Source organism: Haliotis asinina, chromosome 6 (assembly GCF_037392515.1).
Source record: "Haliotis asinina isolate JCU_RB_2024 chromosome 6, JCU_Hal_asi_v2, whole genome shotgun sequence".
Lineage (NCBI taxonomy): Eukaryota > Metazoa > Mollusca > Gastropoda > Lepetellida > Haliotidae > Haliotis > Haliotis asinina.
In genome coordinates this window covers 11,224,977-11,240,262 of record NC_090285.1, presented here as the reverse complement: position 1 = coordinate 11,240,262, position 15,286 = coordinate 11,224,977, and the positions used below count along the sequence as shown (strand labels likewise).

General features: G+C 37.0%; 1 protein-coding gene across 2 annotated transcripts in view; it reads left to right on the top strand.

Annotated features, from left to right (window-relative positions):
- Window positions 1–15,286, top strand: part of LOC137287450 (inositol polyphosphate 5-phosphatase OCRL-like) — a 59,787-nt gene that overhangs the window by 8,719 nt on the left and 35,782 nt on the right. The window contains exons 1-4 of one of the 2 annotated variants that reach the window (XM_067819750.1): window positions 1,298–1,826; window positions 3,178–3,257; window positions 9,704–9,804; window positions 14,244–14,282. In XM_067819750.1, coding sequence (XP_067675851.1) covers window positions 1,770–1,826; window positions 3,178–3,257; window positions 9,704–9,804; window positions 14,244–14,282 — 277 coding nt within the window. In that variant the 5' untranslated portion in view covers window positions 1,298–1,769. Of the gene's footprint in view, window positions 1–1,297; window positions 1,827–3,177; window positions 3,258–9,703; window positions 9,805–14,243; window positions 14,283–15,286 lie in introns of those variants that run through there. The other variant, XM_067819752.1, reaches the window with a different exon arrangement.

The window sequence follows — 15,286 nt, the reverse complement described above, 5'->3', positions numbered from 1 at the left end:
AAATATTATTTCCGTATAATGTGCATTAATATATTACCTTAACGTTGTATCAGGTTTGATTGTGAAAAGTTTAGATAAAAGTATCGGGTACCCCATAAACAATAGTATATTCTTAAGTGCTTCAATGCATTTCCTTTTGATTTTCGTAATTCAAAGTGGTGTTTTGTTTTAAACATTTAACAAAAAATATATTATACTGAAGAAGGTGAAACAATTGTAGTTTTAATAATATTGCTATTCATAATAAGAAGAAAACGAATATTTGTTTATTTTTACACGCCCTTTCGTATGTATGTATTTATATTACTTCATATATTTTTTTTGCTTGCACTCAGATAACCAATTTACTTTGAAGGTGTATCTTTTCTATGGATGCAGCGACAAAGTCATAACAGCATGACAAGAAACACGACACTTTTAACTCCGCATCAGAGGCGTGTCAAGTAATGCATAGAAAATCTAGAACTTGTTGACACAATCGAAGCTCGCGTTGTGCCCAGTAGTGTTGGGTTACGTTAGAACAGAAATACATGTACCACACTCGCGAGCAGTCACTGTTACGGGCATGTCTCCCTCGCCTTGACTTCACAAAACAAAGGGCCATTCAACCGTGGCAATAACAGTAAGGTGTCAAATGAGGTACCTGTGTGTTATGTAATTATAAGCCCTTCGAAACACTTGGGTTTCACTGCACATTACTGTATAAGAAAATGGCATGGCAAATGTACCACAGATCGCAAAAGATTTTTGCCAATTTTTGATTTTATCAAATCACAGGTAAATGTCTGATCAATATTGATATTATCACAGGCAGGCCTTGTCCCATCGTGATCGCGACGGACATGGAAGCCGTATCAGAATAAAATCGATTTTTAAAATGACTAATCTTAAATTATCTTGGACTGAAGTGCGGTAGCAAATATATCGTATATGTAAAACCATTTAACACACCGTACGTCTTGAATCTGAGATAACAGGTACAAATCACTTACCCAAACGCTAAAATAATGACGGATAGGCAATACAACGACCAGCAAGATAAGTCATGTTATTCACTGAACTGGGAATGACCCCTGACCTCGTCACCTAGGAGAGGTGACACTGTACAAACTGAGCTGTTGTGTTTTGTTTGGTAACCCCGCATCAATTCTGAAAAGAAGCTTAGTTTGCAGATGTACCATTTAGTTGATATATTAAACTATGTTCATTTGTATTTGCATTGATGTTTAACCTGTTCGACTCAATTTTAGATTCGAAACTTGTAACCTTTAACAACTTCGTACGTTACTGCATTTCCGGTTATTTACTTCCGCATGGAATGACTTCGTGTTTGCAAGAAACGTAACAAAGAATGCGGTGACATTGACCTAAAAATATCGATCGTGTCATTTTAGTGGACGGATCACATATCCCGGTTGTGAATGAGGATAACAAATTCAAGAAACGAGGCAGTACATGTGTGATTAGATGATACATTCCAAAGGATTCCAAGTCGGCATTGACACTCACTTTCGTCGTCATTGATCTGTCAGTTGGGAGCCAACGGTTGAGCTCAAGTGTCGAAGAAGACTGTATATATTTATTGTATGGGTGCATGCGCACGTGTGGCGTGATGAAACCCCCTTTCTCCACATTAGCAATATTCGATTCTGACATGTATTTGGCTGATCACATACCCAAACGCACTTGAATGACACTTGAACGGAAGAAGCATTTCTTCACTAGTAGCCTGACTAGCAGCTGTACTTGAAGATTAGTCACTTGTGATTATGGATCCACGCGCAGTCGCCCAGAAGAAACTTGCTTCGGATGAAACATGTTTGATTGTATCTTTTTGGATATTGGCATGGCAATGAGCATGCTGATGGCATCAAGATTTTCACAATTTTCTGTCACGCTAGTACTCATCTCTTGCAACTGCATACAAGATGAAGGTTTCTGAAAAAGCATGGTTATTTATTATTCACTTGAAATTATCATATTTTTCATAGACTGGACATAAGATATGTTGTCAAAAAGATTCTCAGCTTCACATTTGCTGTATGTAATATGTGGATCTACAGAATCTATTTGAAAATGCTTTCATTGAGGGCTGTTTGGTCTAAAAGCATGTGTTAATTTCAAATGGAATGCCGCATGTGCAAGTCACAACACATTTAAAAAAGCAATGTAATATATATTTGTAAATCATAAATTTCAAATATGTAGGCCTATACTTTCACTAAAAGTGAAGTTGAAATAGAAATTTGGTCCCAAATCACCCACTCTCTTTCGTCATGCTCACTGAAAGACTTGTGAAAGAACTGATGTCAGTACATGTTGTGTTATGATGGTGTTATTATTAATACCACCAGAGACCATGTACAATCGAACCCTGTTTACTCGGACCCCACATATCCGGAAACCCCACTTCCTGAATGATGCGAAATGAAACTTACGTTCAGTAATTGTACATGTGTAACTGGACCCAGACTTATATGTTATGATGATTCACTGTTATTAGTGTTGACCGTTGATTTATTGATATACGTACATGAAAAATTTTTCATGTTGATCAAGTTAACCGGACGTCTCACTATCCGGATGATTTTCAAGTGAAACCAAAATGCCTGGATAAACGGGTCTTCAAAATAAATGTAAGTAAGTCAACAATGATAACAACTACCCTTATTACGTATGTAATCAGTAACACTATAAGGACAATAAGAAAGCATTGGTTAGTGCAGTTGGGCAATGCAAGCCCAGCCAATAAGGAAACAACAGACCCGTAGTAACCAATTATTTGTTATTGTTTATTACGTGTATGGAAGCTTGAAAGCAAATGTAATTGGTTGGTAGTCCAAACAAATAACACTTGCAGTATTCTTCTTGTGACTTAGACTCATCTGTCTGTAATTCACTCCATGGTGAGAATGAAACTGAAAGGTGAAAATATATGGATGCCAATTTATTAGGAACAGGACATTTGGAGTATATTTTTACACCTCCATTAGGTAAGAATATACTGTGAACATGGCAAAATGCTGTGTTACCCATTATAAAGTTCATCACGTTCATTGCCTTATATTTTAACTTTTAATGCGTAAATAAATCTTCATGGTAGGAACATAAAACAATAATTAATATCTTGGTCAAGCTGAAATAATGTCAATGCTACCCATCCTTGACAACATTCAGTGTACAGAGATTGCCTTGCTGCAGGACTATGGTAAATCACCCAGATACCTTGCCGTTGTGGAGAAACAAGACGACCATGCGTAAGCAGAGTGTGATTTCTTATTTTTGTCTCTCAACACCATTGTGCAGACTTCACAGATGCAAATTATCCTAAGTTAAATTACAATCAGTTATCAATAAATGTAGGAGAACTAACTTTGAGCCAGTATGCCAAAAGTTAGAAAAAAACCCTGCATATTTTAGTAATGTGCGGTGACATGCTTATGTGTGGATTTGTTTATTGACATTAAATATTTACCTTAGCAGTTGACAAGTCTACTTTGGTGTGAGAGCATGATTAAAACTTTGCTTTACTACAGTAGGTTATGCTTGGTATTATCAATGATGCAACGATCAAAACTGTTAGCTTCTCTTTCCATCGAGACCCGTGAAGATCCCGAGGTAGAACAGAGGCGACTAACGGGATTGGGTGGTCACACTCGCTGACTTGGTTGACACCTGTCATCAGTTTCCAGTTGTGCAGATAGATGCTCATGGTGTTGATCACTGGATTGTCTGGTGCAGACTCGATTATGTACAGACCGCCGCCATATAGCTGGAATATTGCTGAGTGCGACGTAAAACTAAACTCACTCACTCTCCATTGATGATTATTATGATTATCATGTTTTGGAACCTATAGCTGTATTGAATAACTGACAGATAAACTGTCTGTACAGTAAAAAAGACATGATTACGTCTCAGACAATGTTACGTGACATGTTTTTTAATATTATACCAAACAGTGACTGGGACATAGTTATGCTTCAACAATCATAATGACCATAGTATTACTACGTTAAACATTTTAAACAATTTAATTATTATCAGGTTTTCACACATTCCTCAACACTTTCATCTACCAACTTTGTCACACATATACCGTACATCAGTTGTATAATCCCCAGGGAGTTGAGATTGATAAAACAATGTGCCCTTTGAGATTGACATCTAGTGATCAGGGAAAAACAAAAGCACCTTTGAAGAGCTGTGCTGGATATTGGAAATAATAATAGCAGACTGATAACATTAATTAACATGCTTTCTTGATTATAAGTGTACCAATCCTTTTGTTGAAAATGTTTTGTGCTAACGTTTTTTCTATGCAATCATAAAATCTGTAAATATTTGTGATAGTGTCTCCCTAATTTGGAACTGGTTTAGTGTCTATATCAGTATCCGATGATTACCTGCTTTTTCAACATTTGTAATCACAATTTCATCACAACTTTTATAATTATGTCACCTGTATTTTATTTTTCCTCTTAAATGGGCAGACACTTTCAGGATTTTCCTGACTTCAACTTTGTAGTGCTCTACAAATACAATTGTATTGCCTTCTGTCTAATATCATTACAATGACATAATTTTTGTCAAATGTAGACTGCCACTTTTTAGATTTTAAAACTGACAATATTCATGTTTCATTCGTTAGAATTGAGAACTAATTCAGGGAATTCAATGATCATCATTTTCCTTATTGCTTGTTCACACTAATGTGTAGGTGTGTAATAACAAAGTGAGGTATGATTGGAAACAGTGAAAGTTGGAAAGTTATATGCTGTATAAACAGGATGTAAATCATGCAAACTGACATTAAATCTATGTGATCAGGTCTTGAATAGAAGGTCTTGAATTTGCAGGAAGTGATATTTACTTGCTGGTATGTAGACTATTTATCTGCTTGCATTCAGTGCAGTCTGCTTAGTTATAAACTTATACTGCACAAGCTATTTTAATCTGTCATCGTGGTCATATTCCCCTTACCAAGGCTGGATTTTTTGTCTCTCAGAATGGTTTCACACTTTAGTATTTCACAGTATTTCATTTCCATGTATGAATATGTTCATGTTTCATAGGAATTCCCCATTTTAAGCTGTTATTATTATTATTGGATATTTATATAGCTCACATACCCATGCAAATACTGCTTGCTGAAGGCACCCACTATATAGCTGGAATATTGCTGAGTGTGGTGTAAAACTAAACTAAACTCGAGGCACTGGTATTTGTTTCCCTTGATCATTGGATTTCAATCTCAACGTCACATCGTATTATCAGTCTCAACTCCATGGGGAGTACACAACTCTAACTGCCACTAGGCGCACCAATTTTTTGTGGCTCTCTCATCCTAATGAGGTACCCAATCCACAGCTGGGTGGACTGGGACACATAGTCACAGTACTTTGTCAATGTTTACTGCACATTGCTGTAACCACAACTATGTGTGTGCACATATTCATGTGTCCACCATCTGATCATATCCCAATGTATTTGTGGGTCCCTGGAGTGCACAGGGTTGTGTACTGTACACTAGGGGTTGTGAAAGAGTCTGCACACCTGACACTTCAACCTCGCTGGATCACTAACCTGGTGCTTTAGCCAATTCACCCACCGCACCCCATCGGTGCATATAATGTGGAGGGCATGGCCTTTCTAATATCAGTCATTTCTTCAATAGAGATTTCAACCTTCCTGAATTTATTGAAACCATCTTGAAAAGTGCATGTCAATTCCGCCATACTGATAAAGCCAAAGTCATTGCGATTTTGTTAAGAATATATCAAAGATATGCAGGGAGTAACGGGATGCCAATTTCTGTATTCTATACATATAAAAATTTACAATGGACACAAACCAGTTATTTGATTACTGTAACAGTTTAAGTGATGATTATGATATACAATATAACAACAGTATTAAAGATATTAAAGGTTGCTTTGGGAAAGGAGCTACAGGTCTGCTTGGGTAAATTTCACATATAAACTAATTTCATGCTTGAAAACGGTATAAGAATCTATACCGAAACGTCGCTACCCTGCAATAAAGAAGTTGATCATCCATAAAAATTCTTGTCATCTTTATAAACTAATTATTGTTATTATTAATTGATATACCATAAATCACTCACGTTAATCCTTTCTGAAATCAAACTCAATCAATCATTCAGTCACCCACTCACGCAGATATGTACAGGTGTCACTGTCATTATGATTGAATATATAAATGCCATTTTGACGTTAATCATGCCATTAGCACCATAATGTAATGAATGTTATAACACCCCAGAGGAGTTCTACATTGCTCCGGTGACATTAGTGATTCTGAATTTATTTCTGGTAGGATAATCACTGATAGTACCAATATTTTCATTGCTCTGAGACAGGGCCATTATCCGTTTACATGGTTAGGAGCCTGACCCCAGACATTTGTCAGGAAGGTCAGTGGATAAGGTAATTTTGGCTGTTGCTATTCTTCTTAAACCTTGTGACCATAAAATGTCAGAATGACCACCTCTCTGGTGATGTGCAATTGAATGAACGGGAGAGGACTGATCAATACTCCCCTTGGCATACTGAAGGATAGTGATTTAACATAACCAGCTGTAAAGGAACTGGCATCTTGACACACGGAGAGGTCACTAGCAGCAATGCCTTGGAGTGGACAACATGCAGGTGATACAGAGGTTTTTGAAATTATAGTAGTCCCAGGGAGTGTTTTACCCTGGTAGTTAAAGCATTCATTTGTCATGCAAAAGACCTGGATTTATTTCTCAATGTTGGAATAATATGTGTCAGAGCTCCAAATAAGTTTTAACACATGGGTACTGTACCCAATGTATTTTTTGGAAGAGGGTTTCACGAATGTTAGGAGGGTATTTCATTTTTCGTTACTCTCTGCTCTCAAATGTGTAGGCATTTACTCACCAAAGTATCAGTCATTGAGTAAGTTTGCTAATTGGGCATGTACTGCCTTATGTCACCATGGTCACACCTAATCAAAACCTACTTAAAAATAATGGAAATGATTTCATAAAAATCTCTCATCCTATACTGACAGTAAAACACCAGTCTTATACTAACTTGATAGCAGTCTATGTATTTTTACAGTACACAAATCATTTGTAACTTTTTATATCTTAAAACTTTTGCGTACCTAATATTTAATTGTGTAATTGATATGCAGCAATTATTCTTAAATATGTAATTGGAAATTTTCTATTTTGGAGAAAGTTCCGTCTGAAACCACCGCTTAAAATGTATTCCAATTATTATGATTATTTCTAAGGGTTAGGGTTTAGATTTAAGAGTTAGTATCATGTTAAGTATGGGGTAGGTTTAGGGTTAGGTTTCTAAAAAACCCAACGTTTCTTAAGGCATAAAATGATAAAAGAAACAGGTTATGGGCGGAAATCTTTTGTATTTTATCTAATCCTCTAACGTGTGAAACCCATTTCTGGTATCCCCAAGCCATCATATAGCTGGAAATTGTGTGGAATAGCACTGGAAACAGCTTAAGGTAGTCCTCGGGTCCTTGATGTTGGTTTGTATGCACACAGTACTTGCATGCCTTCAGGGTCATGGTCAAATGAAATGTGTTATATCTGGGATTACTGTTCCTCACTGAATTTCAGATTCTGATATTTAGGGGGTTGAGTCCGATGTAGGATTCAAACCCAAACTATCAAAGTCAGGCTTCTAATTACCAGACTCAAAGTCAGCACTCTAACTGGCTCTGCCATCACAGTTTCCACAATAATGGAAGTCTTGACAACCAGTTGTCCAGATCCTCTTCTTCTCTGACAAGTTTATATTGGCACAGCTGCCGCAGCTGGAAGCTATGACTACACAGTACCTGTTTGAAAATGATTGGGTCATTTAGTTTTAGAACCCTCGGGTCCCATAAATTTTACCCAGGAAGATCCGGGTTAGAATTGATCTGTAGTAACCCATTTTTGTCATTAGATGCGACTAACAAGATCGGGTGGCCAGAAATGATCAGAATTCAGATCATATAAAATTAAGTTTGGGAACCCTAGAGTCCCATAATTCTTGAACCATGTTAACCATGAAGATATGGGTTAGGGCTGGCCTGTAGTAACCCATGTTTGTCATAAGGTAGGACTAACAAGATCGGGTGGCCAGAAATGATCAGAATTCAGATCATATAAAATTAAGTTTGGGAACCCTAGAGTCCCATAATTCTTGAACAATGTTAACCATGAAGATATGGGTTAGGGCTGGCCTGTAGTAACCCATGTTTGTCATAAGGTAGGACTAACAAGATCGGGTGGCCAGAAATGATCAGAATTCAGATCATATAAAATTAAGTTTGGGAACCCTAGAGTCCCATAATTCTTGAACCATGTTAACCATGAAGATATGGGTTAGGGCTGGCCTGTAGTAACCCATGTTTGTCATAAGGTAGGACTAACAAGATCGGGTGGCCAGAAATGATCAGAATTCAGATCATATAAAATTAAGTTTGGGAACCCTAGAGTCCCATAATTCTTGAACCATGTTAACCATGAAGATATGGGTTAGGGCTGGCCTGTAGTAACCCATGTTTGTCATAAGGTAGGACTAACAAGATCGGGTGGCCAGAAATGATCAGAATTCAGATCATATAAAATTAAGTTTGGGAACCCTAGAGTCCCATAATTCTTGAACAATGTTAACCATGAAGATATGGGTTAGGGCTGGCCTGTAGTAACCCATGTTTGTCATAAGGTAGGACTAACAAGATCGGGTGGCCAGAAATGATCAGAATTCAGATCATATAAAATTAAGTTTGGGAACCCTAGAGTCCCATAATTCTTGAACCATGTTAACCATGAAGATATGGGTTAGGGCTGGCCTGTAGTAACCCATGTTTGTCATCACTAATGAGATCAGGTGGCCAGTCTCACTGACATGGCTGACATGTCATCATGTCCAAGTTGGATAGATCGATGTCCATGCTGCTGATTACTCTGATTATTTACAGACCACTGCCATATAGTTGGGATATTGCTGAGTGCGGTGTTAAACAACAGACAACCTAAATGTTTAACTCATAAAAATGTCAGTGAAACCCCCAAACTTTCATGTATAATTTCACTGTATGGAATAATTGTGGACTCCAACATTACTGATGCCCAGTTTAGAGCGAAATGGCTGTCCTGTAACAGAAAATATCACCTACTGCCTATAAATGGTAAGGTTCTAACTCAAACACAGGCTATTGTTTTTCAAACAAGGAGTGTGGTTTAAAGGAAATACTTGTTTAATGAATATGAGTATTGAAACAGTTTGTGAATGTAATCAAAATTAGTCATTTAGATGTTATTTGTAGATAAACATGTCACCCAAGACTTCTGTGATTATTTTAGTCTTGAAGTATTGGTTTAACAAAGGTTTGTGGAATCGGAAGATTGAGTTGGTTCTTGTATGTGATCTAACCAAGACACTAGTCAATCACAACATTTGTTACGCATAACGTTTGAGTAAAACAAGCTCATATCCTTTAATCCAGGGCCTCAGAGGGAGGTTCTCCAGAACTAACTGTTGTATTAATATATATTCAGAACCATTTTCACAAAACTAATTTGCCATAATTTTGTGGTAGCTGTACCTATAGTGTTGACTGTCTTCAGCTATTTAGGATATTATTCATTCTTTTAGGAATGAAGCACAAATGTTCATTTCTGTTTTTAATCCTTTTTCAGGATATTTTTGTTCACTACAAGTCGGGTTCCTGTTCTAAGTGCTGGGGACCTTTCTGTTGATAAAGTTCTACCTGTTAATTCAGACCTGGGCTGTTTTTTAGGTAAGATGTTATTCGTTGTTTGCTATCCCAGCTGTGTGTTTGCATCCTGGACAGGGTCTGGGCAATCCCGTGCTGGATATCATGAGCACTGATCAACTCCGATCAACCAACTTCTAGAATCTGGCAACGTGAACACTGATCTCTCGCAAAACTCAGGGTTAGTGGTGTAGCCAAGTGGTTAGTGCGTTCTCTTGTCACACTGGAACCTAGGTTGAATTCTCTGCTCTGGTACAATGTATGAAGCTAATTTCTTGGGCGACAACTAGAAGCATTATGAAACCATACTCAGTCACTTTCTGACATGTTATTAATGATTGGAGTTCTGTGCAGTCATAGTTTCATTAGCCACTCTCTCAAGATCATGTCACTGATTGAATGGTTTTAGAAAGCAGTGTTGTGTGATTGAAACTTTAATGTCACATCTACAATTTTCTGCTGTATTGTGCCTAGATATTAATTGAAATTTTAGGAATACAGAGTTTGTGAGGCTTTTTCAGGAGAGTTCTTTAGCTTTGCTGGTAGACATTGCTGTCAGAAAAAAATACCTTTAAACCTAGCAACTTGAAAAAAAAACACTGGGAGTTCTAATTCATGCACATGTATGAGGTATTGCTCATGACGATACTTTTCTTTACCATGAAAAATGCTTACTAACGGCTTAGGCAGAGCTATGGCTTGATAGAAAATGAAGTTTGCCAGAATTTCAATGAACTTTTGAAAATAATCTCTTTGGAAATGCTTTTTCCTTGGTTATGTTTGACGTCATGTTAAAAAGAGTGAGTGAGTATGGTTTTAAGTCGCTTTTAGCAATATTCGAGCAGTGTCACTGTGGGAGACACCAGAAATGAACCTCATACATTGCACCCATGTGGGGAATCAAACCTGGGTCTGCGGTGTGATGAGTGAACACTTTACCCACTAGGCTTCCCAACATTACTCCACCCATACCCATCACACACCTGTTTCCATCACTTTAAGGGGCAGTTTAGTACCCTAGTGCTTAAAGCGTTGCCTGATCATGGGAAGAAATAGTTTGATTCCCCACATGGGTGCAATGTGTGAGACCGATTTCTGGTGCCTCTTGCTGTTATATTGATGGAATATTGCTAAAAGTGGTGTAAACTCACTCATTCACTCACTCAGGAAGGAAGGAGCTATTGATTTATGAAGATCTGTTCAGGGAGACCCATGAAAACTCGGGTTAGAATTGATCTTGAGTACATATAAGCTTGTTGTACGAGGCAACTAACAGGATCAGGTTGTCAGGCTTGCTGACTTGACTGACACATGTCATTGTATTCCAGTTGTGTGGATCAGTGCTCATGCTGTTGATCACTGGATTGCCTGGTCCAGACTCGATTATTTACGTCTAGACTGGCACATAGCTGAAATATTGCTGAGTGTGGCGTAAAACAATAAACCAACCACCCAACCTGCTCAGGGGCCAATGATGGTTCTATGATGGTCCTATGACGGTCCTATGATGGTCCTATGACGTCCCATAGCCTGGAGAAAATACCCAGCTGGAATTACCCAGTTTGTGTTCTTGCTTATTTTATGGATTTCCAACATATTTATGAGGCATCTGAATTTCACTGATAACAGGAACAATAAAGAGGAAGAGGTATAAAAGTTAAGTTTTATGTTATTGCACGGAAAGGAGCATATTTAATGTTAAAATGAATCTAGATCTAAGAAAGCAGGACAAATCTCAGTTTTGAACCACAAAACATGTTTTTCCGTTATTACCTGTCAGGGCATATTGTATTGAATCATATTTGTCTCACAAAACAAGTGTGAACAGGTTCAATAACTGTTAAATGCTGAGAGCAATTGTGTTAAATGATCATAAATATGCAATAGCTTCAAGATATGAGATGCATCATTATATTTGTTAATGTGCAGTGATAATGTGATAAGGTTACCATGGTTACCAAGCATGAGCAGATTCTTTTTTTTAATTGAATGTGCACTGGAATGCTTTCAGCAGCAATATATGTCATGGTGACCTGTGGATGATATTCTTTTGATCAGCTAGAAACATTAGTGAGCAGAATGTGGATGACAGCATTTTCTGTGTTGCATACAGTGACTAAAATCAAGATTAACATCACATTAAAATTAGACGTAACCCTTGGCAAGTGATCCTGCTGCCTCTGAAGGGCCTGAAAGAAAAATGTAGCTGTATGTGCTTTCAGTAGGAAATCATGTGTTTTTGATGTAGTTAACTGTCTGTCCATCGTCAGTCCCAGAAATGTTTTTAATATCTGTCTCTCTGTGTGTCTGTCTGTCTGTCTGTCTGTCTGTCTTTCTTACACACAAAATATATGTCTTTAAGTTTAACTTCTTACTGTCTCTCAATATGTCTTTAACTTTAGCTTTAACTTTAACAATATGTCTCAATTTCTATCTGTCTGTGGGGCAGTGGGGTAGTTTAGTTTAGCAGTTAAAGCATCCGTTTGTCAAAGTCACGACCTTGGTTCAATTCCCTACGTTGGTACTTTAGGTACATCCATTTCTGGTGTCCCATTGTGATATTGCTTGAATATTTCTGAAAGCAGAGTAACTCACTCTTTCACTCTCTTTCTCACTATTTCTCTCTCCTAAAATATGTTTTTTACTTCAGTATGTGTGGAACTGTTTTCGCCGTTTCTGTATTCTCTTCATATCTTGAACAAATATTTCACACACAGTAAAATCAATATCATGTTTGATTTTCTGATGTTGTAACAGTTTCTGGGTAATATTTTGGAAACAGCTGTTCATGTGTGAAATGATTTATGTTGCAACATTCTGACATGCTGCTGCTACTTTTTTTCAATATCGTCATAACGTCACTAACAGCTTGAGTCGATAATATGATGTGGCACTATATACGTTAGACATAATTCAGGTATTAGGCGATGTGTTACTGTTGGTTGTAGTGGGGATTCCAAGTCTGATCCTTAGTAGCTGAATCTTATTGAAATCTTTGTGATTTTGGTTGACTTGTGTATCATGGTAACTGGAGATAGCAGCTTGTTGTTCACAAGGTGAATCACTGGATTGTTTGGTCATACACGTTTCTTAACAAGTGAGTGAGTGAGGGAGCAAGATTCAAGTGATATTGTTGGGGACACCTGTTTCTGAATCTTGATTTTGTTAAGGGTACATTTCTATATACAGAAATATAGCTGGGCAACATGTCTGTAGTACCTGTGCAAACAATCATCCCTTCAGTGTTATTGAAGGCAGCTGACTGAAATGATATTATAAAACAATATCACTAAATGATTTTGCAACAGTGTGACATTGTCTTTTCTGAGGTTGACAGGTGCATCCCTCTTGCTGATTTGTTGTTTACTAATTATTTCAGAAAGATGCAAACTGACAGATATTTTTGTGTACAGAATGCAAAAAATGTTACCTAGCTAGTATACTGCAAAGTTACAACATACCAATGTGCACTCAAACCTATTTATTTATAAGTATATTTTTCACATTCTTTCTAATGACGTCACTACGCCTTCTAGTCTGCTCCCTCATAATCAGATGTACTATTGGTAACTGACATCATGACTCAAGTCAGTTGTCAGTGCCTAGCGCAGACTGTTACAGTGCAACCAAAACAGTTTGCAGCCTGTTTTGTGGTTGTACTTACTTCAGTCAGCTAACATCACTAGTGGAAACATTAAATTTAACGTTTGCTATTGAAAACTTGCCTACTGAATTTAAAACCTTTTATTGAAATGTGAAATAGTAGGTGCTTAGTCTGAATGTTGATCATCTTGACCACTTTTTATCATTTGTTTTATGAGAAAACATGATTGAGGATTGTTGACATAGACAGCTGACATCAACAGTTGGATATGACCAATATAGTATGAGTGGAAAAACAAACAATATGAGCTACTTCATCAGACGTGATGGTAAATGATTGGTTAATTCAAATGATTGGTTAATTCAAATGATTGGTTAATTCAAACAACTTGACCACCTAGTCACATTAAGTTGGGGTGATGTGGAAGCATAGTGGTTCAAATGTTTCTCTTCAAGCTGAAGATTCAGGTTTGATTCTCCATGAGTACAATGTCTGGAGGCCATTTCTGCTGCCCCTGCCATTATTTTACTGGAACATTGCTAAAAGTGGAGTAAAAATAACCTCAATCACTGACACCCTTTAAATAACCGGTTCAGGCAAGTCTCGTTAATCCGACCTCTGTTTATCCGACAGTCGACATTATCCAACACTTTTGTTGATAATAAACAGGAATAAACGTAACATAATCTCATTCATAGTCCGACATCATTGTTAATCAAAGATTTTGTTGTGCAATGTTGGATTAATGAGAATTGACTGTATAGGCTTTTGGTGGCATTTTCTCTCAGGAAAGATTTCCAAAGATTTGATGAATTTGGACTGAACACAAATTAAATATTAATAATTGTTGTATTTTCAGATTCCTCCAACACTGTCAAATCCAGTGACACTCCTCAAGGTGGGTGAAAAGAAAATGATACTTGATTATGATGAGATATTTTGATGTATTCTTAGAGACGTACCGGCAAGTAGCATTAAAGGGTTAAAACAGGGGATAATTAGAGTCGATATGCAGTTGTGTACTGTGTCTGAGAGCGGTGTTCATGAAGGCTGGATGATTTAATCATGTTCGCTTATGCATTGTGTGAGTTGACTATATTTCATCTTGAATTCATTTTGTTATTTGTGATCATGAAAATTGAACATGCATGATTTATTGTAATAGGACTGCTTTTGCTTGAATTTGTTTATCGACGTACAAAATTAAATATATTCCATGCAGAATAGGACTCACCATCTTATATATATTTGATAGTAATGTGCACTCTGTTTTTTTGTAGTGATGCTGTCAAAACATGTCAGATATTTGTTTCCTCGTTCCAAAACATATATTGCATAACACATCAACTGCTGAATTGTTAGTGTATTTGCTAACCAACTAACCAACATGTATGTGCCACATTCACCTTATTGCTGATTATCTGTAGATCTAGTCTCCATGTTAAACTGTGGTAACTGGTATATTATATCAGGATGCTTTCACTATGTAATTTGTTAAACACCTAGAAACATACTCATCCACACTTGCATGCATTCATGCATGCTGCTGTACTAATGCAGTCATTTTGGGAGGGACATAAATCCTTGTTCCATGTTACTTTTTGCATGGTTTGACAAAATGTTAACAAACAATAAGGATGGACATAAATTATTACCTCTGGGAATCATGTGAGAGAAGATGCAAACTTTGAATCATTGAAGTAATTAAATTCAAGTAGACATGTTAGATTCACTAGGAAATACAAGCAAGGTCAGGAAATATGTATCTGATTTTCTGTGTCAAATCATTTAATGTTGAACCTGTTGAATACCTTATTAAGAGACTTCACACATAGTTTTCCAGGGACTTATGATTCAGTCTTGCATTTTCATATTAAAATCACTATAGCCTGACTGTTCCAA